The sequence below is a fragment of the Prinia subflava genome, chromosome 1 (genome assembly GCF_021018805.1).
Source record: "Prinia subflava isolate CZ2003 ecotype Zambia chromosome 1, Cam_Psub_1.2, whole genome shotgun sequence".
Classification (NCBI taxonomy): domain Eukaryota; kingdom Metazoa; phylum Chordata; class Aves; order Passeriformes; family Cisticolidae; genus Prinia; species Prinia subflava.
Genome location: NC_086247.1, coordinates 118,297,874 through 118,321,718, shown reverse-complemented (window position 1 = coordinate 118,321,718; position 23,845 = coordinate 118,297,874). Strand labels below are relative to the sequence as shown.

Sequence of the window (23,845 nt, the reverse complement as noted above, 5' to 3'; positions counted from 1 at the left end):
ATTTCAAAGCCATCCACATGCTGCACTTTTGCTTTAAAGGCTGACAGCTGTGCTACATAAAACACAGTCAAATTGCTGTTTATGACTGAAACATGAAATGGAAAAATGCCATGCTTTCTACCAGTGGAACCAACATACAGCTATGAGTACCTGAAGGGAATCTGATGTTCAACTTCAGGCTACTGCATATTAGATCTTGTTGATAAGACCTGATTAGAATGCTTCTCAAAGCGTATCTTAGCTAAAGTGTATCTTAGCTATAATGTTTAGGTGTTTAAAACATTATTGAAGACCTGAAAATGAAAATGCTCAGTGTTTAAACGGGTGGGCATGTATGCAGAAAGAGCATCTTGCTGGTTATATGGATAATAGTGAAAACTCGGAGCATTTTTCCCTCCTGAGCTGTGCTGAAACCTTGTTGAACCTTTTTGTTGAGCCAATTTCAAATCCTTTAGTACCCTTACATGCAGCAACTTTGTCATCTGCAGTTATTCAAGCTAAAAGCATCTGTATCTTCCATTACTTTTTCTGATAATTGCTGGCAGAAAAAAGAAATGTTATTATAAACATACGTTTGTTTCTCTGTAGCAGTTAAAATGACCTGTTAGTCATAATTTAGATACAATTTCTTAAAGTACGTAAGAAATTAGGAATCTAAACCACTCTACTTACTTACCTAGGGTTAAAACTTCATGCCATCAGGCAATTTTTAACAGCTTCCTGTCAGTGCAGTTTCCTCAGTTTAAGACTCAATACTTAATAACTGCTGTTTTTTTCATAAATAATTATTGCAGTTTGTATGGATTTGGTTAAGATTTTGGTTGTTTGGATCTGAAATATGCATGTTTTGCTTTTACTGAGTCTGTGAGAATGGGAGACCTCTTTTTGCTCCATTGAAATGCTCCCCAGAAGTCTGAACTGTAACTACTCAGTAACACTAAGAACTGAGATATTCATGCCAAGCATAACTCAGGCTTTGGCTCTCTCAGTGCTCACAGCAGTCTGGCTTGTTTCCTTAAATGCTTCTTATTTATTTTCTTTTCAGATGAAACTTTTTTCGCCCTCCTTTCCCCTGCTAGTCTGTATTGTAAATTAAGCCCTGAAACCAAACGACCCTTTATTTTAATTTCATAAATATGCAGATGAACTCATACAAGAAAGAGTGCCTCAATGGTGTTCGAATTTTGGATTTGCTTCTGTGTTTTAATGTTCAGATACAATACTACATATATAATAAGGTATTATAGAATTATAATGTCATACACAGTGTAATATAATTAAATTATAACGTTATGCTATAAAATGACAGAAATAAAGATAAAATCCTAGAATGGTGTGTCCTGGCAATTGCTGCTAGAATGCAAGCATACATGGAAGCATTAAACTGCAGAATGTGGAAGTCTTAGTTGCCACAGACTTTTAAAAATTTAGGTCAAAATCAAACATAGTAAAAGTGGCTTCAGGTCCTTTGTTTTCAGCAGAATAGGCAATATCAGATTGTTTAATTTCTCTTCAAAAGAATATGGAGTGGTTTTATGTAGGAGCCAAGTGAGAGGGGAGCCAGCGGCATCATGCCTGTGGATGTCTTCAGTATCTTTGTAGAAAAAGTCCACAAAGTTGGATTTTAGCCTTGTGGGTCCCTTCCAACTCAGAATATTCTGTGAATCTGTATCTGTGCCATGGAGCACAGGGAAAGCTCCCCTGTGACATCCTGTGAGAGCACTTGAATAATGAAAAACCTGAGGATACTTGAGACAGCAACATAAAAAACATATTAAAAGATGATTTCTTTACTCTTGGTAAGCTGATCAAATGACTAAATAAGCTCTTCTGTAGAAAGTTGTGCAAAGAAAGCCTTTAGTCTAGACTCTATTTGCAAAATCATATCCTGTTATTTTCTGGTTTGTTGCAGTCTTTTGATTCAAGTTGCTGCTATAACAGCAACAAGGCCAACACAGGCTACTGTTTTTCTCTGCTCTTTCTAACAGGCAGTGTGAAAGTGATCTCTCTCATATCATAGAATCATAAATTTTCTGATGTCCTGTTCTCATGAAATGAGGCAGAACAAAATGGACCCAAGAACCCGAGAACCTCAATTCTGTTATTTTATGATGTTGGCAGTTCTGTCTTGTAGCTTGCCTTTATGTTTTATGTATTTGTCAAATTGTGAGGTGGACCAAGATGAGAGATTTTGTTTTCCCTAATAGAATTCCCTAATACATTGGAAAAGACCTTTAAGATTATCGAGTCCACCACAGACCCTAATGACATAAAACTCTATTGTTAGTTCGTGTGGGATCAGATTTCAACAGAACAGTTTCAACTACATTGATTTTAATTGAATTAATCTCTTGATAAAAGCGAGTGATTCTGTTCTTTTCTCCTATTTTTATTGGTTCCTTGCTTCTGGTGGTTATTTTGAACCACCTCTGATACTTAGTTGGTCACATGGAAAATTGTTTTAGCTCACTAAAATTGCAGAAAACTAATTTGGAAGAAAATAGATTTTTTGTTTCCTGAGGTAGTGAGGTAAATTAACTTAGTGTGTGTCAGACAGCTGATAATGAGGGCCTGAGGAGCTGAAGTGGGGAGAAGGGAGATGCAACTGGGGCAGGAGGAGGAAGAGACAGGACAGAAAATTAATGTTTTGAAGAGGAGTTGAAGAGGGAGTTGGTTTAACTGTATCATGAACCATACAGTTTGCTCATCTGAAATAATATAGGTCATTTTTGTTTGAATATTGAATACCTGTGTCCATGTTCCTTTAATCACAGAATTCTTTTAGTAAAAAACAAACCTGGAACTGTTACTTATTCAACAATTCATATTTTCATTCCTCCTCATTGTTATTTATAACATTGTGTAACTGGCTCTGGCTGGGGTCAACCTTCCACACATTTGAAAAATATGTTCCTCTTAAAAGGTTTCTGTGAACAACTGTGAAGATATGTCATGCATATTTTTTGGGAAATATTTAAATGCTGAGCACAAATACTGTGATTCACAACAAGTGGGAAGACTTGTGTTTTCTAAATAGCTGCTGTTTTGTCTCTCCTCAGATAGTTGTTATTTCAGTCGAGGACTCTGCTTTGTTTGACATGCAACTGCTGCGTGCAGTCAAACAGTGGCTACAGAAACTGTTGGACACAGTCTGATTTAACACGTGCCACTTGTGAAGTGTTTGGGATGCTGTCAGCAGAACTGCTGATTGCTTGGAGAGTGTTTTCCTGTTTTGGTTTCCACACGCTCTGGAAGCTTTGGGCAGCTGTGTGACAGCGCTGAAAAGCGCGTGCCTTTTTGTGAATCCGGGTCACTGTGTTAGGAAGAATGGCAAATTAGAAGATGCTGACTAGGAAGAGAGGATGCTTGGCTGGGAGAGAGGGGCTGAGTAGTGGCTGTCAGCAGATTCTTCTGCTGAGTTGTTGAATCCAGGAGAATTAGGCTGAGAGGGTGCATCGAGGACAAGGATGTAGAGCTCCAAGCTCTTGCCTTTGGGGACATGGCTCCTGATGGTGAAGTGCCTTTTCTGCATCACCACCTCTCTCCTTCCTCTTCCCAGCTCTTTTCTCCCTTTTCCCCCACACTCTTCCAAAGAAGACTCTCACTCTGTCTTTAACTGCGTGTAACTTTTGAAAGCAGTGCTGAATTTTGTGTACCAAAGATGAAACATTGCTGATTTGTTACCTGATATTTTCCTTCCTTTTTTCCTACTGCCTCTTTTACACAAAAACTTGCTTAGCTTCTTTTATAACGTCGCATTCTGTGTTGCAGAATGAGTTGGCAGCTGTGCACAGGTAAACTGTACATAATATGATTTTTTTTGTATGCATTTGCAAAAGCAAGTGGTCCTGTTCATTATTGCTGTTTCAGTTACAGGTGTTTTTTTCAAAGAAAATCCTAAATATTTTTGTGCTAAAAAATATTTATAGAGATAAAGATGATATGACATTGACATTGCTTTTGTAGCTCATTTGCTCATCTACACTAGCGTTTATATCTCTAAAACCACAGGTAGAACTTCAGAAAAGAACAAGTTACTGATACTATAATACTTTTAACAAAATCAGTTAAAGAATAATATTTTAAAGTATTAACTTAAAGATGTAGTTTTTTCCTTTGAAGTAAACTTAACTATGTATAGATATGCTTCCTTAAGTATGAAGAAAATCTATAGATTTCAAATTTTTTGTTTTGAAGAAAAATGCTTAAGAATCTTAATTAAATACACAAAGGATCAATTGTAATTTTTTTTTTAACTTACCACTTCCTGAAATAGACTTGTTATATATCATGTCTTCAAGCTAGGTGATTTCACAATTACTGCTGAATTGCATTTGATGAAAACAGGCAGGTCTTGTACTCAAATTTGCTACATAAGTATCACATCTACTATAAAAAAAAGGCATTAATGAGTTGTATAGTGTCAGAAGGGTAGTTCACTCTGTGTTCATTAATTAGATCATCAGGCTACCTGTTCTCATCATAAAGTATTGAATTTTACTGAAACTGTTGGCTACAGATGTACATTAAATTACATCTCAAACAGCTTTCATACGATATTACCTGAAATACCGGCATAATGTGATTAAAATTAAAATTGCCAAACTTATGTCTGGCCTTTCTTCTTACCTACTCATCTGTAATTGCTCAGAGTATTGGCACACCACTGGCCTTCAGGTTCACAGGCATGCCGCTTAATTCAGAACTCATATGCAGAAAAAAAATATAATTGATATTTGAAAGCTCTTGAGACACTGTACATGATTGCAATCTTATTACTACACCTCTGGACAGACCTTGCTAGGCTGAATGGCTCACATTTATCGTGTTCCTAAGCCTGTTTGGGATGAACTAAGTAGGCTTTCTTGGGACTCTAGCTCCTACAAACTGTGTACCATCATTGCCTCAAGGTGTGTGGGTTTTCTCAGAGGTTGTCAAAGCTCAGCCCTTGGCAAGCAAAAAGCCTGCAGCGAGGTGCTGCACTTCAGGGGATGTGTTTTGTGTTCTTGTCTCTTACATGATCACTTGGCTGGCAGAGCACTCACCTTCTTGTGGAGTGGCTGGGCTCTGGTCCCTCTGCCTGGGCATCTTGGAGTGCTCAGCCACATGCCCTCAAAACTAGGATGGAGCTGCCTTCCATGCTTTGGTGAACCTCTTGTCATATAAACATGAAGGGAAATTCTTTATGCTTAGATCACAAACAAGTAGCAGCAGGACCTGGGGAGGAGCATATTGAGAGAACAAAATTCGGTGTTTAGGTCCTTGCTCCATGGACTAAATTTTGCATTCAGGGTCACCAAGTGAAATGTTTATATTTTATTAAGTCGGGGACTTTCACTTCCCAGACGAGTGCTCTAGAAATGTGTCATTGTGCCACTTCCTCTTGTTACCATTGTCTTTTCTGTTTGAAGTCCTCTGTTCTAAAAAGAGCATTTTAATGGCCTAAATGCATGTAGAGGCCTGGATTTTCCAGTCGAGGAAGGACCACCTCAAAGCTGCAGGTGGCTTTAGTCATGGAGAGAGGCAGGATCACAGGCACCCATCTCCAAAGATTGCATGGGCCAGTGTGAGGACCATTCTGTATTGGCAGGTGGAAGGAGTGCCCTGCACTGTGCTCTGGCTGCAGCCCCACGCTTGTCACTTTGAGGGGGTGACAAACTCCTGCCCTGGGCTGTAAGTGTTCTTAATTCCACTGGACCAAGTGGTACCTAAACATCTTGGCAGCTCGATGTTTAAATGTTTTTCAAGTACTGCTTCTGGGGCATGATTCACTCTTTAGGTCATAAAGTTCACTCTCTGCTTCCTTCCCTTTAGGAGATGTTTTCAAACTTTACACTATTCATCCTTTCCTCTGTCATCCTGATTTATTACATTATCAAATCTCTGAATTCTACTGCTGTCCCTGTCAGTACCAGTAGATATTGGAACCGCCTTTTAAGTAATTTTATTGTAAAATTGCATAAACTAAAACTACTGCAGTTCAGGAATGATGTGCATCTCTCTCAATGTCTGATTCAAGATTCTCTGTTCTATCCAGAATTCTATTTAGTAGATAGTACTGTCTTAGTCACACAGCTATTTCTTTGTTGGTACCTTGAGAGGAGTAAAAAAAATTATCATGGATACATTTTTCCCTTCTTGTGCTTTTAATCCATTTTCTCCAGCTGTCTCTGTCTCTTAAGTGCCACAGGTGACAGCTGCGATTATTTCTGTTTTTTAAACTGCTAGATGCTTTGCTTTCTGTTGCTAGGAACTCTTGGATAAACTAAACTCTTTGTGTGGTTGCTTGTAGTGGCTATGAGCAATGTTCCAAAACAGCTTTATCTGTGGTCTTGTCTATTCTTCAAAACATCTTGCAGATGACCATGGCTGGGGCATGAATAGTATAAGGAAATGTATTGGTGGTGTGGTTGTCCTGGTGTCAGGGATTAAGTCTTATGAAGCACAGACAATCTTTAGGGGAAATCCTGTAATGGTGACAGCACATGTTATAAACTGAAGATTGACATGGTCTTCTTTGTGTGAGGGATCCTAGAATGACTGAAAGTTGTTTCAGCACAAAAATTGTAGCTGCTGCCCTTGACTGAATTATGCATCTGCACAATAGAGTCAGTGTCACTTTGAGCATGTCGAACAGCAAGAACCCTGTAAGTCTCATGAATGCCAAGAAGTCACTCCTGAGTGTCTTCAGATACATGCAGTTTTCTGATGTGCCATTCTTTTTGATTCAAGGCAGACCTGAGGCTGTGAGAGGCTTGACCCAGTTTGTGAATGCCACCTCACTTTCGGGGTGAAATACTCCACATCTTATAGCAGAATAAATCTCCCTCCTCCATGCCAGACTATATTGCCAAGGCTCACAAATGAGTTTCACACAGTTTGTGCATGCTATATGCAATTGCATTCTCAGCTTGTGGAGTGAGAGTTTCCTTTCTGTGTCTTTTCAGACAGGTGAATTCTTCTCAGCAGTGTCTTTGGTAAAAGATCCTTGAAGTTACTCTGATCACGCAGATTGATCATGACTGCCATGTCTCTATCAGAGACTAGACATTGCACAGGCAATCTGGTAGTTCAGGATTATTGATCTCTGGTGAAGCAAAACCTAATGAGGGGTATTCTGGAGCTCGGAATGTTTTCACAGTAATTCACACTGTGGTGCTGGTGTGTTGTAAATAATCTGAGTGGCTAGACTCCTTCACCCTGCAAAAACAAAGAGTACACCTGAACTGGCTGCGAATTTGTCTGGCAGGCAGGCAAAATAATCTTACCTTACTTCACCAGGTGATATATTGAATTGTTCCTCTGATCCACATGCATGAACTCCAAGGTTTCAGTAACTGGAGCTGGCAATGGAACTGCTTTGAGATGGGCTTGTTTACATCAAATGGTGTCAAGAAATGGAAGATGTTTTTTTCCTTTGTGATTCAGTGACTTGGGCCAGATACAGTCCTGATCATAGAGGAAGGTGTAGACCTTCCTTCTGATCATGGTCAGGCAAGGTAATACTTGCCGGGCCTTGATGGTCTGGTGTCAGGAGGTTATCTGTCAGCTGCCTCTCACTGAACAGTTTGAGAAATGTATTCCACTCCCAGGTCTGTGACTGAGAAATCTGGAGCATTAAGGGTTTCAAAATGCTTAATTCCAAGCCCTGAAGTACCAGGCAGAAATGTCATTGCTCATTTATGTGGGACTGTCCTTTGCCACTTTTTCAAGTTAGGAGATATAAATAGGTGGACAAACAAACTAGGCTAAAAATAGAACAAAAACTTCTCTAAACAAAAATCACATTTGATTTTTTTATTTTATTTTATTTTATTTTTAAGTTAAGGAAATTTGCTGTTTGAAAGCAATCCTCATGCCGAAACTACATGTAATGAGATTCTGAGAGTCAGCCCTGTGCAGTTTCCATTGCAGGTGTTTGATCTGCAGCTGGAAATAAAACAGTCCTCTGCAGGGTTATTCGCTTTTACTGGTCTCTTGAGAACTTGAACAAAGCAAATTCTGCTGTCATTTAAGGTGCAAGAATAGTATGGTTGATTAATTTTCTCAAACATGGAACAGCAAGTATTAAGGCTACTCACTTTACTAATCATTGTTTTCAATGAAAGACTTTTCAGATGTTTATAAATTGAATTACAAAACCAGGACTCTGCATTTTTAATTTAATGAAGTTAAACATACAGCACATGTGCACTGAGCTCAAAATGCATTTTGTAATGGATGGTTTTTATTTGAACATCTGTTCAGCATAGCAATCGTTAAAAGTTTTCTTTCACTTTCCTTTCTGCCATTTACGCTGTGCTGGTTTGTAAGAAGAACATTTCTAATTAAGGTAGCTAATATAAAAATATTTTTAATGCAAGTGTTATTTCAGACTAAAAGCTCCTCAAGACATATTGCTTTCAGAAAAAGAATCTTAGCATTTTTCAGTTTCAGAAAATAAAAATAATGAAAGCACACAACTTTCTTAAATTCAGTTTTTATTAAATTGATTATACTTACATCATGTATTGCTGATTTATTTGCACTTGTTTTAATTAATGCAAATAGGTACAATAAAGGTAGCTAAATTACCCTTTTCTCCTTTTTTGATGCTTATATATCCTTATACACCTAAGCTTTCTCTAGAAAAGCAAGACCTCTGGGTTATCTTATTGCTTTAAGAGCAATGGTGAATCACTTTTGCTTCCCTTCCTGACCAGATCTTCTATTCAAGTTCATTCTAATGACATGAAAGTTCTTTGGAAGCAGTTGAACTTTAACTGTCTCAGAATTTCCCTTCTGAGTCACTGCTGTATTTTCTGAAGCTCAGACCTTGCAGAGCTACATCTGCTCCAGTCCAGTTTCTTGTGTTTCAGAACAGCTCCTTTAGGCTGCATATTTTCCTGCTGAGGGGCAGGATGTGTGAGTGCTGTGGGCAGTCTGTGGGAAGAACATGGATGGGTGCACTGGTGAAGGAAGCTTTGCATAAAGAAGTGCTGTTAATGTCTTGTATTCTTAGATTAGGGCCATGTCCTATGGATTTTATGTAGTTAGAACCATGTCCTATGGATTTTATGTAATTAATTGTGTATTAATGTTTCTCTGGTGTTCACAAGGACCCTGTCAGCATGGTATTAAAGCATTATATTCTCTACTGACAAGTTGGGCAAGTATCTCTAGGACTGTATAAGGACTCAGAGAAAAGCTTGCTTCCTATTGCCTTGACTTTAGAACCTGTTCTCTCTCTGTAGGGTACAACTCATAAAATAAAAAGCACGTACATATATGCAATAATACAGCATTATTATATTGTTAGCATTCAAAACTTGGGGTTTTTTTTTAAAATTTTGTGTCCATCAAAAGTACTAAAAATAAACTCTGGAAGATTATTTATAGAAGCAAGAGCAAATATTAAGGCATTGCCAGTATTTTCAGTGTGATGAGGCCAGTAAGAATTTCCATCTTAGTGGTCGTCACACAGTCTTTATTGAACTACTTGATGAACTTTCAGCTTGTAGTTAGAAACCTATTTCAACATTGAGCAAAATCCTACTGATACATCGTTTTTTTTCCTCCCCCCCTGCCCCTTTGTTTGCCAGGATGGTACGAAGCAGAAGCGAGAAAGGAAGAAGACCGTGTCGTTCAGCAGCATGCCCACAGAGAAGAAGATCAGCAGCGCCAGCGACTGCATCAACGCCATGGTGGAGGGCTCTGAGCTCAAAAAGGTCCGGTCCAACTCCAGGGTGTATCACCGGTACTTCCTCCTGGACGCCGATATGCAGTCCCTGCGCTGGGAACCTTCGAAAAAGGATTCTGAAAAAGCAAAGATTGATATCAAGTCAATCAAGGAAGTAAGAACAGGAAAAAATACAGATATCTTTCGCAGCAATGGGATATATGACCAGATATCGGAAGACTGTGCATTTTCAATTATATATGGTGAAAATTATGAGTCACTAGATCTGGTTGCTAACTCAGCAGACGTTGCAAATATTTGGGTTACTGGCTTAAGATACCTGATTTCTTATGGAAAACATACTCTAGATATGCTAGGAACTACTCAAGATAATATGCGGACTTCGTGGCTGTCACAAATGTTCAGTGAATCAGATGTAGATAATTTGGGACATATACCCCTATGTAATGCTGTACAATTTATAAAAGACTTAAACCCTGGTTTAAAAACTAATAAAATTGAATTAAAATTCAAGGAGTTACATAGATCCAGGGAAAAAACTGGTACTGAAGTAACAAAAGAAGAATTTATTGAAGTTTTTCATGAGCTTTGTACCAGACCTGAAATCTATTTCCTGTTAGTTCAGTTTTCGAGCAATAAAGAGTTTCTAGATACCAAGGACCTCATGATGTTTTTGGAAGCAGAGCAGGGTATGGCACAGGTCACAGAAGAAATAAGCCTTGAAATTATTCAGAAATATGAGCCAGCCAAAGAGGGCCAGGAAAAGGGTTGTCTTTCTATAGATGGCTTTACGAATTACCTTACTTCACCAGACTGCCACATATTTGATCCAGAGCATAAAAAAGTGTGTCAAGATATGAAACAACCTTTATCTCATTATTTTATAAATTCATCTCATAATACATACTTGATAGAGGATCAGTTTCGAGGGCCTTCCGACATCACGGGTTACATTCGTGCTCTAAAAATGGGTTGTCGAAGTGTTGAACTGGATGTATGGGATGGTCCAGATAATGAGCCCGTGATTTACACGGGGCATACAATGACATCACAAATTGTCTTCCGTAGTGTGATTGACATTATTAACAAGTATGCCTTTTTTGCTTCAGAGTACCCTCTTATTTTGTGTTTAGAAAATCATTGTTCTATTAAGCAGCAGAAAGTGATGGTACAACACATGAAGAAAATTTTGGGGGACAAACTGCATACGCAGTCTCCAAACATTGAAGAGTCTTACCTTCCATCACCAGAATCACTTAAAGGGAAAATACTAATTAAAGCAAAGAAACTTTCTGCTAATTGTTCGGGACTGGAGGGAGATGTTACAGATGAAGACGAAGGAGCAGAAATGTCACAGAGAGTGGCAAAAGAGGGGGTAGAGCAGCAAAACTCAGTGACAGGGAAACGATTCCAGCTCTGCAAAGATCTCTCTGAGTTGGTAAGCATATGTAAATCAGTTCAGTTCAAAGAGTTTCAAGTTTCATTTCAGCTCCAGAAGTACTGGGAAGTGTGCTCTTTTAACGAAGTGCTTGCTAGCAAATACGCCAACGAAAACCCGGGAGACTTTGTAAATTATAACAAGCGTTTTCTCGCAAGGGTTTTCCCCAGTCCTATGAGGATTGACTCTAGTAATATGAATCCCCAGGACTTTTGGAAATGTGGTTGTCAGATAGTAGCAATGAACTTCCAAACGCCTGGCTTAATGATGGACCTTAACATTGGTTGGTTCCGACAAAATGGAAACTGTGGCTATGTCCTTCGTCCTGCTATCATGAGAGAAGAAGTTTCCTTCTTTAGCGCAAATACAAAAGACACCGTGCCTGGAGTTTCGCCTCAGCTGCTTCACATTAAAATCATTAGTGGGCAAAACTTCCCTAAACCCAAAGGATCAGGTGCCAAAGGTGATGTTGTGGATCCTTATGTCTATGTTGAAATACATGGAATCCCTGCTGACTGTGCTGAGCAAAGGACGAAAACAATGCATCAGAACGGGGATAATCCAATTTTTGATGAAAGCTTTGAATTTCAAATAAATTTACCAGAGCTGGCTATGGTGCGTTTTGTAGTACTGGATGATGATTACATTGGGGACGAGTTTATCGGGCAATACACTATTCCCTTTGAGTGTCTCCAGACTGGTTACCGGCACGTCCCTCTGCAGTCACTGACTGGTGAAAGCTTAGCTCACGCCTCCTTGTTTGTGCATGTGGCCATTACTAATCGAAGGGGTGGTGGGAAACCTCATAAGAGGGGCCTCTCTGTGAGGAAGGGCAAGAAATCCAGGGAATATGCCTCTATGAGAACATTATGGATTAAAGCAATAGATGAAGTATTCAAGAATGCCCTCCAACCTATTCGGGATGCTACGGATTTGAGAGAAAATATGCAGGTACAGTTTAATAATCAATTTATTGGTTCATATGTGTACCTTTGTATTATGGTGCATATGGAATACCAGATTTTTTAAGTGTCCTGTATGTTGAACTATTTGAGTCTAATTCTGGACAACTCTTAGAATGGATCATGTCGGAGAAGTCTTTTAGGTGAACTGTCTACTGATGCAACCTTGAATGCACACGTGTATTTTGTTGAATGTAAACTGGAAATATGACTCCAGTGCTAGGACTCAACCCTGTTGACTCATCCTATGTCTTTGAAGGAATATTAGAAATACAGTAGAAGAAAGTATGGCAGTGTTTTAGTTTAAATAAAATTAAGTAGAAATGTGGGAAAAATATACAGATAGAAACAGATAAGGGAGACTTCAGTGCTTATCAGAGACCTCACTTGTACATCTCAGAATGTTTAGCATAGTTTCACCAAAGTTATGTTTTTTCTTTAGTCCCAAATTGAAGGCAGTACTTTAAAGAAAGATCCATTTGCTTTCCATGATTCTTCCTAGTTATGTTAGAAATACATGGCATTAACACTTAGATATTAGAAGGTATCTTCTATAAGAAGTTGTCCTACTTTAAATTTCATGTTGGTAAACACATTGAGTTTGGGGAAGAAGTGCAGTCTGAGGTGCTTTGTTTTATGGAAGCCAAGAGATCTCACTTCAGAAAATGTGTTACTTGGAGATTCCAGGTAAATAACCTCTTTTAGAAATATAGTAAAATTGAGTTGTAAAGTTACATTCCATTTAATAAAACTTTTAACTATTTATGAACTTCTGATGCAATACTAGCAGTGATCAACAAAATTGAGAATCATCATTTCAAGTGGACGGACCTATCAAATCCTCTTGGTGTTATAGAATGTTAAGGGAAAAAGGATTAAAGGAAACGTCTGAAACATGATTCTGGATTTTTAAGGCACATCAGTGTATATAAATTTCCTTCATGAATAATCTTATATTAAAGAGATTCTAATAGTAATACAATTTTAAAGCTAATTTTATATGAAAGAAGAAATTAGCACATAATTATGCAGCTTTCCCTTTCCACTTGGTATATAAATTTGCTCCTTTAAAAGATAATTAAAAAAATACGGGGATGATACTTTGACTCATAAATGTTTCAAATTGCAGGCTGCATGTAGAATGAACTTTACCTGTAGTTAACCTATTGAAGGCTAGAATTCTGTCATATGAAGAATACTGTATTTTAAGATACTTTTCAAGGAAGAACTGAGTTGAAGAAGCAGTGAAAACAGAATTTTGTGTAGCTACATTAAACTCTTGAATGTGCATGCTACAGTGTGCACAGCATAATGATATAATTGAAAACAGACTCTCCAGTGGGGTTTCTTTGAACTTGAGATATTAAAACGCATTTTATGTATTTTATTTTGTCAGTTTGAAAGATGTACTATCAGCTACATTTATCATTATCTCAAGACGCTATTGAGAAGTTATTTTAGGCACATGAGGGAAGATTGGTTTTTCTTAACTTTGCTAACAGATTATATAATGCGCACCATTTAAATTCTGTGTAACTAAGTTTTTACAGCTAATAAAAGCAAATTAACAACTCAATTAAAGTAAGTATCAATTTATGCCAGAGAATGTGAGATTTGTTTAATTCCTATATTACTGAAATCTTGTGTTATAAATTGTAATTGGTTTTATGACCATGATATCCTCGGAAGCCAGATTATAAGGGGCAAACTTGGTTAGTTTGATTTTTTTAATATGAGATGGAACAAGAGGAAGAAAGAAATTGTGCATCACCAAGTTTAAAAGTCTCTTTAAATCTGTATAAGAATAGCCTTTTTTGTTTCTTCCTATATTACCATGACAAAAACTGATGTTATAACTTGTTATGTATTAATCACTGATAAAAGTATAATATGGGTGTTTGAACTGGATGTGATGTTACATGTTTACATTACTTAACAGTATGAGGAATAGTCTTTGGATATAGAGTTGGAAGTCCAAAGGCAAGATTCATAACAGTAGTACGTGTTAGTCTTGTCCTGTCCATCATTAATGAATATATACAATCCCTGGGTCCTCCTTAATCTCTCTGTAAAAGGGTTGTTCATAATGGCATCCATGGTACTTATCTCAAGCAAAATCTCTTTGAATGGACTTCCCAATGTCTGTCTCTTGAGCTGTGTAATTATTGTGTCATTGAAGTGTACATCAGTTGATAAAAGAAGTTTCTGTTTCATGGACATTTACTAAACTACACTCTAAGTGACTGGGTAGATACAATTTAGTGTTCATAATTTTGCATGAATATGGTGTACATACATATTTGGAAGTCTGGTTTGGTATTTTGTCTGATAAAGGGACAGCAAAATATTTCACATTTGATTCCTGTTTGAGTTAAGGCTGGTGTTATGTCCTTCTAGGAGACATATCCACACATGAGTCTTACCATGCCAGCAAGATGGAAAGTGATTTGGATCAAAATGAAAATTTGTACCAGATACTCTGCCTGGGTGCAACATGAGAGAAAGGAGCACTGAGCACATTTGTAACTTAAATATACCATATTTTTATTTTTATTTCCTACAGGAACACAAACTCCAGACCTGCCATAGATCACCAGTTCCCAATTGGTACAAAAATCCTAAATTCTGTACAGTGCTGATAGTATTCCCATTGTGGAATGTCAGTGGCTACTTGGAGTCACACTGTATTTCCAGTGCTGTAAACTTTCTTCGAGTTTAAACTTATGGCTTTATATTCTACCATACTGGATATAAAATATGACTGTAAGAAATCTTATGGAAAGGTACAGAATCAGTATTTAAGTTAAAGTACTTTAAAAATTCACTTAAGAGTGACTATGATAGGAATACATCAATAGTGAAGTGCTGGGTTTGTGAGTCACACCAAATGGGAGCCTGCAGATCCACAGCACGTCTGGACTGTAGTTCAGGTATGTTTAAAGTTACAAATGTGCTGAATTCCTCCTTCTACTTCACTTTGCTTAACTGGGATATTCAGCATCTAATTTTTTTTTCTCTTGGTGGCATTAAAAAAAAGTCTTAAAATTTTTCAAAGTATATAACCACTGTTTTAGAATCTGTTTATTTCCATAGTTAATTTTAGCCATGATAGAGAGGAGATATACTTGTTCTAAATAGATTTTTTTCCTGTGGTATGTACTGCATTCCTTGAATTTTAAACATTTTTTGTAAAATGTATGTGTAAATTTGGTTGGTTTTGAAAATGCCAGTTCTTCAGGGAAAAGCTGTTGTAATTGTAGTTCGATATTGTAGCTCAAGTATAACAGTAAAGTATTTTATTCTGAAATAATAAGACTTTGAATTTCATGTTTAACTGCAGAGGAAACTCTTTCTTTCCTTTTTGCAGAATGCAGTAGTTTCGTTCAAAGAATTATGTGGCCTCTCTCCTGTAGCAAATCTTATGCAGTGCATTTTGGCAGTGTCTATGCACTTGGTTGGGCCTGATAATACACCCCTGGTAGTAGTGAATCTCAGTGATCAGTATCCAGCTATGGAGCTCCAAGGGATTGTTCCAGAGGTCTTGAAAAAGATTGTAACAGCATATGAGATGGTGAGTAGCTTTTTGTGGTTGTCTTATACTGTCTATTTGAAAGACTTTTAAATATATATGTAATGTACTGTGCCATGCCTGTTTCAAAAGTAATTTTAACCTGTGACTTCCTATTTCATGCTTCATTACTTGTGCTTGAAAGTTATTCCCATGAATGTACAGCAACTGGTAGTGTTTTCACACAGAACAAAACGTAGAGATTATTAATATACATGCAAACACGTGTTTGTGCACTTCGGAAGGTACACACATAAGCAGCTGCAATGTTTATTTCAGACATTATGTTTCTGTAAATACATAAACTGTGTCTTTAGAGACTGGAAATTAAACATGTTGCAAGAAAAAGGAAGGAAGAACTAATACACCAATAAATACTGATTTACATCTGCTTTGCATTAATTTGAAATATGGAAAAAAAAGATCCAGAAGAGTGTGATTTGAAATGTCCTCCTTACTTCCACTGGAGTAATCTGGCAGAGAGTAATTGATTTGTTATTCATTTACTTAATGTTTTCTTTCGCGTGATGATAATTTTGCAATTATTTTGTGTGCTAAAATGAGAAACCTCACCTGGCACCATCAAGTCACTTGCCAGAAAAAATATGCAGAAAAATAAACCAGTAGTCCAGTTTCATATATATCTTCTTGCAAACTGCTTTCTAAAGGAAAAGTAGCTTTAGAATTATGCTATACCAAAGTCAAAAAACCACTCATTGATAATCAGCAATTTAGGCAGAGTTTGTTGTTCAGTGGTGCTGTAAATATGACAAAATCTGGTTGGAATGATAGCAGAGCTACAAGAAGATAGTGTGTATCCTCTTAGTGGTGGCTTGCAGGATATCGCTATAATTAGGATGTAAACAAGCCTGGCTGTTGGGATTACAGCTGCAACACGTAAAGAGGTTCTGTTTTCTTGATGGAGATGTCTCTGCCTGCAGTTTGTTCTGATGTGGTGATGCTGCTTCTTAGTTATTCAGCTATTCTAGGTACGTAAAATCTTAGTCCTAAATCTGGAATAAATTTTTCGTTTGAATATCTCTTAAACAAATGTGACTTGTGACTCCAGAAATCTTTACCGTCTAAGTTTGGTTTGCTTTTTGTCTCTCACATATGTTTTTTGTTCACAAACATCTTGTACTCTATAAATGATTTGAATATTTCTGTACTTGAGAAATCTATAATTTACTTATACATGTAAAAGTAATAGAACTTTTTTTACTGCAAAAGAAGTGTTTTTCCATCTTCTTGTCCCTAAAATATAAATACTCAATTTCAAACAAAGAGTATGATAGTGCTTCTAGCTCTAAATGATATTGAAGATAAGTAAATTTAGGGTTATTTAAATCAAATAAAAGTTATAAGTTAAAATAATGAGTTGCATTTCAATTTGTGACATTCGGGTTTTGCCAATACTCTGTTCAGTTTGACAAAAGATTTTAGGAAATTAAAATCTGTAGGGTATGCTGGAAGATGAAGTCAGCCATGGGAGACATATTCCCATGCTCTTATTTCTGAAAGCACATTGTGAAACAGTGGGAGACATTTGTGTCATCCTTTCCTCAAAGAGAGGAGATGTGACACTGTTTAGTTTTTATATTGGTATTTGTTCAGTGGCAGATGTTTAGAGTTTTATAGATTGTGGGGGGTTTGTAGGATTTTGGTGTATGTTAATATAATGGGCCCTCAAAAGGACAAATCTTACCTCTTTAGATTTGACTTGAGGGTATTCTTGTCATGATTAATTAATATGTGGGTGTAAAATTCTGCTTAATAATGAGAGTTCTTTATGCAGAGTTGAGAAAGGGTAGATGCACTGTCAAAGTAACGATTACCTACTTGTATTTCTTTCTGCTGGCTTAGGCCTCAATATAGGCCAGAATTATGTAACTGTGAACTTCCAGTGTGTCAAGTACTGTATGAAATCATGTGGATAACAAAAACAGAGTTCAATGTTAATGAAACAAACCTTGATTGGTATCATAAATGTGTGTCTAGGCTGTCACTACCTTGTGTGTCCTCTCAATGTGGCACATGTAATGGCATTCTCAAAGTGTGATTGTTTCAGGTTTATGATGTTTTTAGCTGATGAAGGGATTCTTATGTGTCAGAAATGCTCTCTTTTCTATAAAAGGATAATAAGCATAGAAAGTAATATTCAAGATTTTAATTATTCAGAATTTGTTTACGTTGGGAGTGCTTGAAGGACTCAGTGTTGCTCTGTCAAGTGAGAAAGGGTGCAAGACCTTAACAGCAGGACAGTCAGTCCACCTTGAAATAATTGCAAATAAGTGCAATACTGCCGGGACACATGGAAAGGAAAGAGTATCTTCTGTGTAACATGGGGGTTTTTAAAAGTAACAATGAGGTAAATGATAAAAAAATAGTGTATCAGTAGATACTTGGGGTTTTTATCTTTAAAAAAATAGCACATAGTGATTTCTTAAATTGTTTGCATTCACTGCTATATTAATGGAGGAGCTGTTAAGTGATCAAGGCTAGTCCTAGTCATGTGTTGAAAAACCCTCCTATCCATTTTATATGAACTGGAGTATCTTCTCAGGATAACAAAAATCAAATCTAGCTAGGATTTTTTGAGAAAGGCAAAAGTTTAAGCTGTGTATTTTTTCTTCAGCTTCTCCATGCTCCTGAGTATTTTTCACCCTACCATCTTTTCACTGTTTAACAATGTTTTATTTTTCCCTCTTGTTCATGAACTTCAGCTTCCTTTATGTGATACTTCAGCATGCACTCTGTTGGTGTCATCACACCCATCACTGATCAGTGCTGCAGACTGAAGCTTGGAGTTAAGGCAAGTGCCTCTTCCACACCATTGCATGTTTTCTTAATGTCTTATAACCTTTCAGGTGAACAGTAAGTAAACCTTAAAAGTTATACTATGGCAAGAAAAATAAATTATCTTACCCTAAGTCTGCAGCATTATTCAGTGATGAGTATAACAACACTGCAAAAATATAGAGGGCTGTACAAATGAAGGCAGATACTGTTGAGAACTTGACTGTCTCTGTTTCCCCTTAGTGGAGGATGAATTGTCCTATCTGCTGAGGATAAGGTTTTCTGAACTTTGCAGGCAGGCATTTACTTCTAAGAGAAAAACTAACACAGAACAGGCAGATAACTGTATCTGCATGGAAAGGAAGTAGTGCTGCTACAGTAATTAGGATTAGATGTTATTAAATCCTAATTAGACAATGCTGCTAGTTCCAGGGGGTTTTTTTTCAGTTTCAGGGGGTGTTTTTTTAAATTTTTTTTTTTTTAATTTTGAGGTGATTTTGTAATTCAGAATGTCTATAAAATATGGTATAGGTCTGTATTTGATTTAAATGAAATCAAACAAGACAAATAGATTTTGTATATACACCCTAAGGAATTACTTGAAAACAGGTCTTTGTTAATTGGTGATAAGGGTTGTGAGATAATGAAAATGAGAGATATTAAAATAGAGAGATGCTATTAAATTGGAAAACACCAAATCACTGGGGATGAACAGTGCTGTTGTAAGCTTAAATCCAGTTACCTTATTTTTGCTCTTTCCAGCTACTGACACAATACAGCAGATTGCAGGTGCAATCATGCAGAACTTAACTTCATGTTACAGAGTTGGAAATTTCAGCAATGACATAAACTAAATAAGATAGTCTATATTTTGAACTTGAGCATGTCCTTTACATTGGAAAGCAGATAGTTTGGCACTATACCTGGTAGAGTTACAGACTGGACTGATACTAATAGGGCTTATTAAAAGCCTATCTGAAAAGAACTGATTGTCAAGGTTTTGGTAGAATTTGGTAAAATGTTAGTAGTCCTCTCATACTTCAGCTACTGCTCAAAATCTTGAATATTCTTCACTTTTAAAACTCATCTTGATATTAATGTAGATTAATTGAGTAGAGCATTTCTTTATTGGGAATGTTGGATTGAACCTCATAATTCTGAAGGAGGCAAAGGATGTATCCATTGCCTCTTTCACAGGGCCTAAGAAAGAGTGATTAGCAGATCTGTTTTGAGTTACACTTAGCTCATAAAATTTGTATTAGTAACCTGTTGCTGATGTAGATCCTTGATTATAGTTACTGTGCAAATATGGTAAGGAGGTTTACAGTCATCATGCTGTGATTATAGATTTGTATCTTGAGAGAACAAGTAGAGCAAGACTTTCCTATTTCAACCCAGCCTACTAATGTGTCAGGGTTATTCAGCTGAGAAGCCTTCTTTCCCCAAATTACCCTTTGAGGCTGCACACTTCTGGGGCAACCAAAAAATACTGGATCCCATGCTGGTAATTCTCTCCTAAAACAGTGAATATGTTGCTTCATCTCGTGCACAGGCCTGAATATTCAGTTTTTGATTGTGTCAGAGGAGGCTGAGTTCAGTGTCACCAATCTGGTGTAGTAGAACTCAATCTTTGGATATCACATGCTTTTAAATCACATGATAACATGTGCTCACTACTTGCATTGTGCATTTGAAGAAAATTCAGATTTGTCTGAATTTTTTTTGTCTGTGTAGTGGCTTTCTTGAGGAATATGTGACTGGCATGGACCATGATAGCTGTGTTCTGAGCCCGGTTGGTTCAGGATGTTGATCTTGAGCCCATGGCTTTGAAGTCGAGCTCCATGGCTGTTCCATGTTACAGTTTACCTCTTAGCATTATCTGGCTTATGAAAGAGAGAACTTAATGCTTCACACAGAAGATTGAAAAGCTAGTGTTCCTTGCTTTTATACTTGAGAGCAAAAAACAACATAAAACAAAACAAAAATATAAAAGAAGTAGTCAAAAGAACAGACATCACAGACACTAAAGATACCACCTGGGGAGCTGGAAGCAAATATGTACCACTTATCAAAAAACACTTGGGGAGAACAAAATAGAGGAGGCTCTCATGAAAAGAAGGCATCTTCCAAACAGCTGGAGTCATGTGGAAATGGGGAAGACAGGATCCCCATTTACACCTGCCGTGGTTAAATATGAAATAAAAGAAAACTGACAGTGAAGAATTTAAAAAATTATCTGCACAGACTTAAAAATAACAGTAACCTCTTTTCTGAAAAAAGAAGTCAAAGATTATGTAAGATCACTAGTTGATCAATGTGTAAAAGAAAGCCCCAGCTAAAGAGGCAAAGCTGCAATACTTAGTTTTTGTATCCATATACCTTTAGAGATGAAGGTTTCAGATGAAATGCTTCTTTATGAAAGACTAACTGGAGAATTCATTTGTAAGTGAAATGCTGACAGAAGATATTGCACAGGAAAGTCAAAAGACTGGGAAAATAATACACCAGAAAGAGGAGATCCTAATTTAAGAGTTCTGAAAGATCTCAAGAGTTAATGTATCAAAACTGCTAATTGTTGTGTGTATTCTCTCACTTGAAACTGACTGTCAAAGTTGTTAGTGTGGTACCAGTGTTTTAAGAGATTTCCAGAGAAGGTGATGAAATTACAGATCAGACAGGCTGACATCTGTACTGTGAAAATGGGTAGAAACTGTTTTGAAGAAGAAAATTAGAGGAAATATAGAGAAATGTGTCATGTTGGGGAAGAGTCAATACAGCTTTTATAAAATGAAGAGCTCATTAATCCCTTGGAGTTCTTTGATATCAAAAAGCATGTAGACACAGCAGATCAGTTTGGTTAGATTTTCCAAAGCATTTGGCAAAATTTCCTTTCAAATACTCATATTAAAATAAAGTTACCATTAAATTTTTAGACTTTTAAAGTTATTAGATCTTTTCTGATAGATTAAGTGAATGTTGGACTTAACCTGGTGCTCCAGCAGGAAAAGAACTGTTAAAACCAGTTGTTTCTGTTGATTTTTGCATTAAGAGTGTGTTTTTCCAGTAAGTGGATTAGTAGGTACAGCTCCTGCAACTTTGATCTAGCTCAAGTAGCTAAGCACTCTGGAAGCTGTATGAATTAATGCTGCCCCCAGATTTGCAAAGATCATCGAGGTGTGAGGTATGTAGCTGCTTAGACTTTCAACAGCTTTCTCAGTCTTAGTGGTAGGTTGTTATAACATGTGTTAAAACAGCAAATTTCAGAGCTGGCAACACAAATGCAGCATTTAAATTGTGATAACACACAGCATCTCACTGTTTCCATTATTGCCTCTGGCTTCCTACAGTATTGCTTACTTTCATTATCAGTCTCTGCAGAGTAGAACTGTCTTTATGTAGGTAATAAATGGATATAGTTTGGTGGTGAAGAGATCTAAGGGAAAACGTACATCATTCATTGCAATTTAATATTGCAAGTAGCCCAGGTAATGGTTTTTGCCATGTTGAATAAATTATAGTAATTGTAGATCCTGGTGTTTGAGATGAATTGAAATATTTACTGATTGTGTAAATCAGTTTGTCTGTCGCAAAAACTGAAAACAAAGCAGTAATGGAAAATATAGTGAATAGCTTGGACAGTTTCTTCAGAAAGAGTTGTGCTGCTTATTATCACTTTTTATTTTCCTGTTTTATAACAGCGGGAAGGTTGTAATTATGCTTCCAAAAACAGAGCTGCAGATGATAACCTTAAGCTTATGCTGGACTTTTTCAGTCCACAAAGCAAATGTCTAATTTTGGGCACTCAAGACTCCAGTGCCAAATGTTGTAAAGTATGAGCTGTTCTGCATTGATTGAAAAGCTCTGATAATGACAATTTAATGCTTCTCTGAAGTCAAGATTTCTGCATTTCTTGTTGAGAGCATGAATGTTGAAGCTTTTTGTATCCTCTCTCTAATCCCATTATGTCTAATGGCTGACTCAGTATTCATAAGAGCATAAAATAATACGGCTACTTAGGAAGAGGAGTTTGTGCAGCTTTCTGTCCTGTTTTAATGTAGTCCAATGAAATGTTTATGGACCAGCATAAAAATAGGTCACATGCATAGCAACTTCTCATATGTATTCCGTGTTTCCAATAGGAGTTCTCTTTCTAAATTTTAAATTTAGTGTCTGTCTTTTTTGATTCTATCTGTGTGAAAAAATTGTGGCTATTAGAACTGCTACTGACAGTTCTCATTTCAGAAATAACCTATTAACTACCTATTAATTTTTTCCCATGGATGATGGATTTTTGCTTGTTACTCAGATAGAGGATATTTTCATTTCATATACATGCCCTTACTTGTTCACTTTTCACATGGTTTTTCATTCTATTAGCTTTAGTTTTAAAATTATGAAAATAATTTTGCTGAAAAACCAGATTAGCAAGGAAGGCAAAAGAAGTGACTGTTGGATTTGAAAGAGTTAATTGTCCTCGGATGTATAGTTTGGAAGAGAGCTGCTGATTATTATATTTACTCTGTCCTCAACCTACTCTTTCTCATATACTTGACTCATGGGGAATTAAGAACAAATAGAAGACTCTTTAATGGAGAGCTTACGGACTGTTTGTTCCTTTGGTAAATTTTCTTAAACTGGGGAAATTAATTTATTTTGGGATACTGCAGACTTAAGAATGGCTTATGTACAATTTTTTCTCAGGCCTACAAGAATTAGTTTTGGTAAGTGGATTTCATATCTTTTGATCCTGCGGTGTATTATGACATAATCTTTTCTTGCTTCTTTCTGCTTTCTGAAGAGAAAAACTGTTTACCATGTATGTGTTTTCTACAATATAAAACATTTCAAAAAAAGGTGAGAGAGAACAGGTAGGCTGAAAAAATTAAACCACAAGTCTGTTCCTATGTTTTTCCCACTTAAATGGATAAACTGCCACTGTCAGGTACATAATGGAAATTTCATCTGCCCTCTTTTTTTTTTTTTTTTTTTTTTTTGGAGAGGACGGTGGTTTACAGTCTGAAGAGAAACATAATATTTGATTATATCATAGCATAAGTTATGCTGGAGGGAGGTGATCCTTCCCCTGTGTTCAGTGCTGCTGAGGCCACACCTGCAGTGCTGTGTCTGGTCCTGGGTTCCCCAGGGCATGGGAGGCATGGATGTGCTGAAGAGTCAGACAAAGGGCCACTAAGGTCATGGAGCATCTCTTCTACACAGAAAGGCTGTGAGAGCTGGGACTATTTAGTCTGGAGAAAAGAAGGCTGAAGGGGATCTCATCAATGCATATAAATCCCTGAGGAGAGGGTGCAAACAGGCCACAGATGGGCTATTTCCATTGGTGCCCAGTGACAGGAGAAAAGGCATGAAATTAAAAAACAGGAGGCTCTGTCAGAACATCAGGT

At 37.0% G+C, this 23,845-nt stretch overlaps 1 protein-coding gene across 1 annotated transcript in view; it reads left to right on the top strand.

Annotated features, from left to right (window-relative positions):
- The window catches only part of PLCL2 (phospholipase C like 2), a 97,550-nt gene that overhangs the window by 43,420 nt on the left and 30,285 nt on the right, over positions 1 to 23,845 (top strand). The window contains exons 3-4 of the mRNA XM_063409329.1: positions 9,582 to 12,068; positions 15,447 to 15,650. Of these exons, the coding sequence (XP_063265399.1) occupies positions 9,582 to 12,068; positions 15,447 to 15,650 (2,691 nt within the window). The remainder of the gene's footprint in view (positions 1 to 9,581; positions 12,069 to 15,446; positions 15,651 to 23,845) is intronic.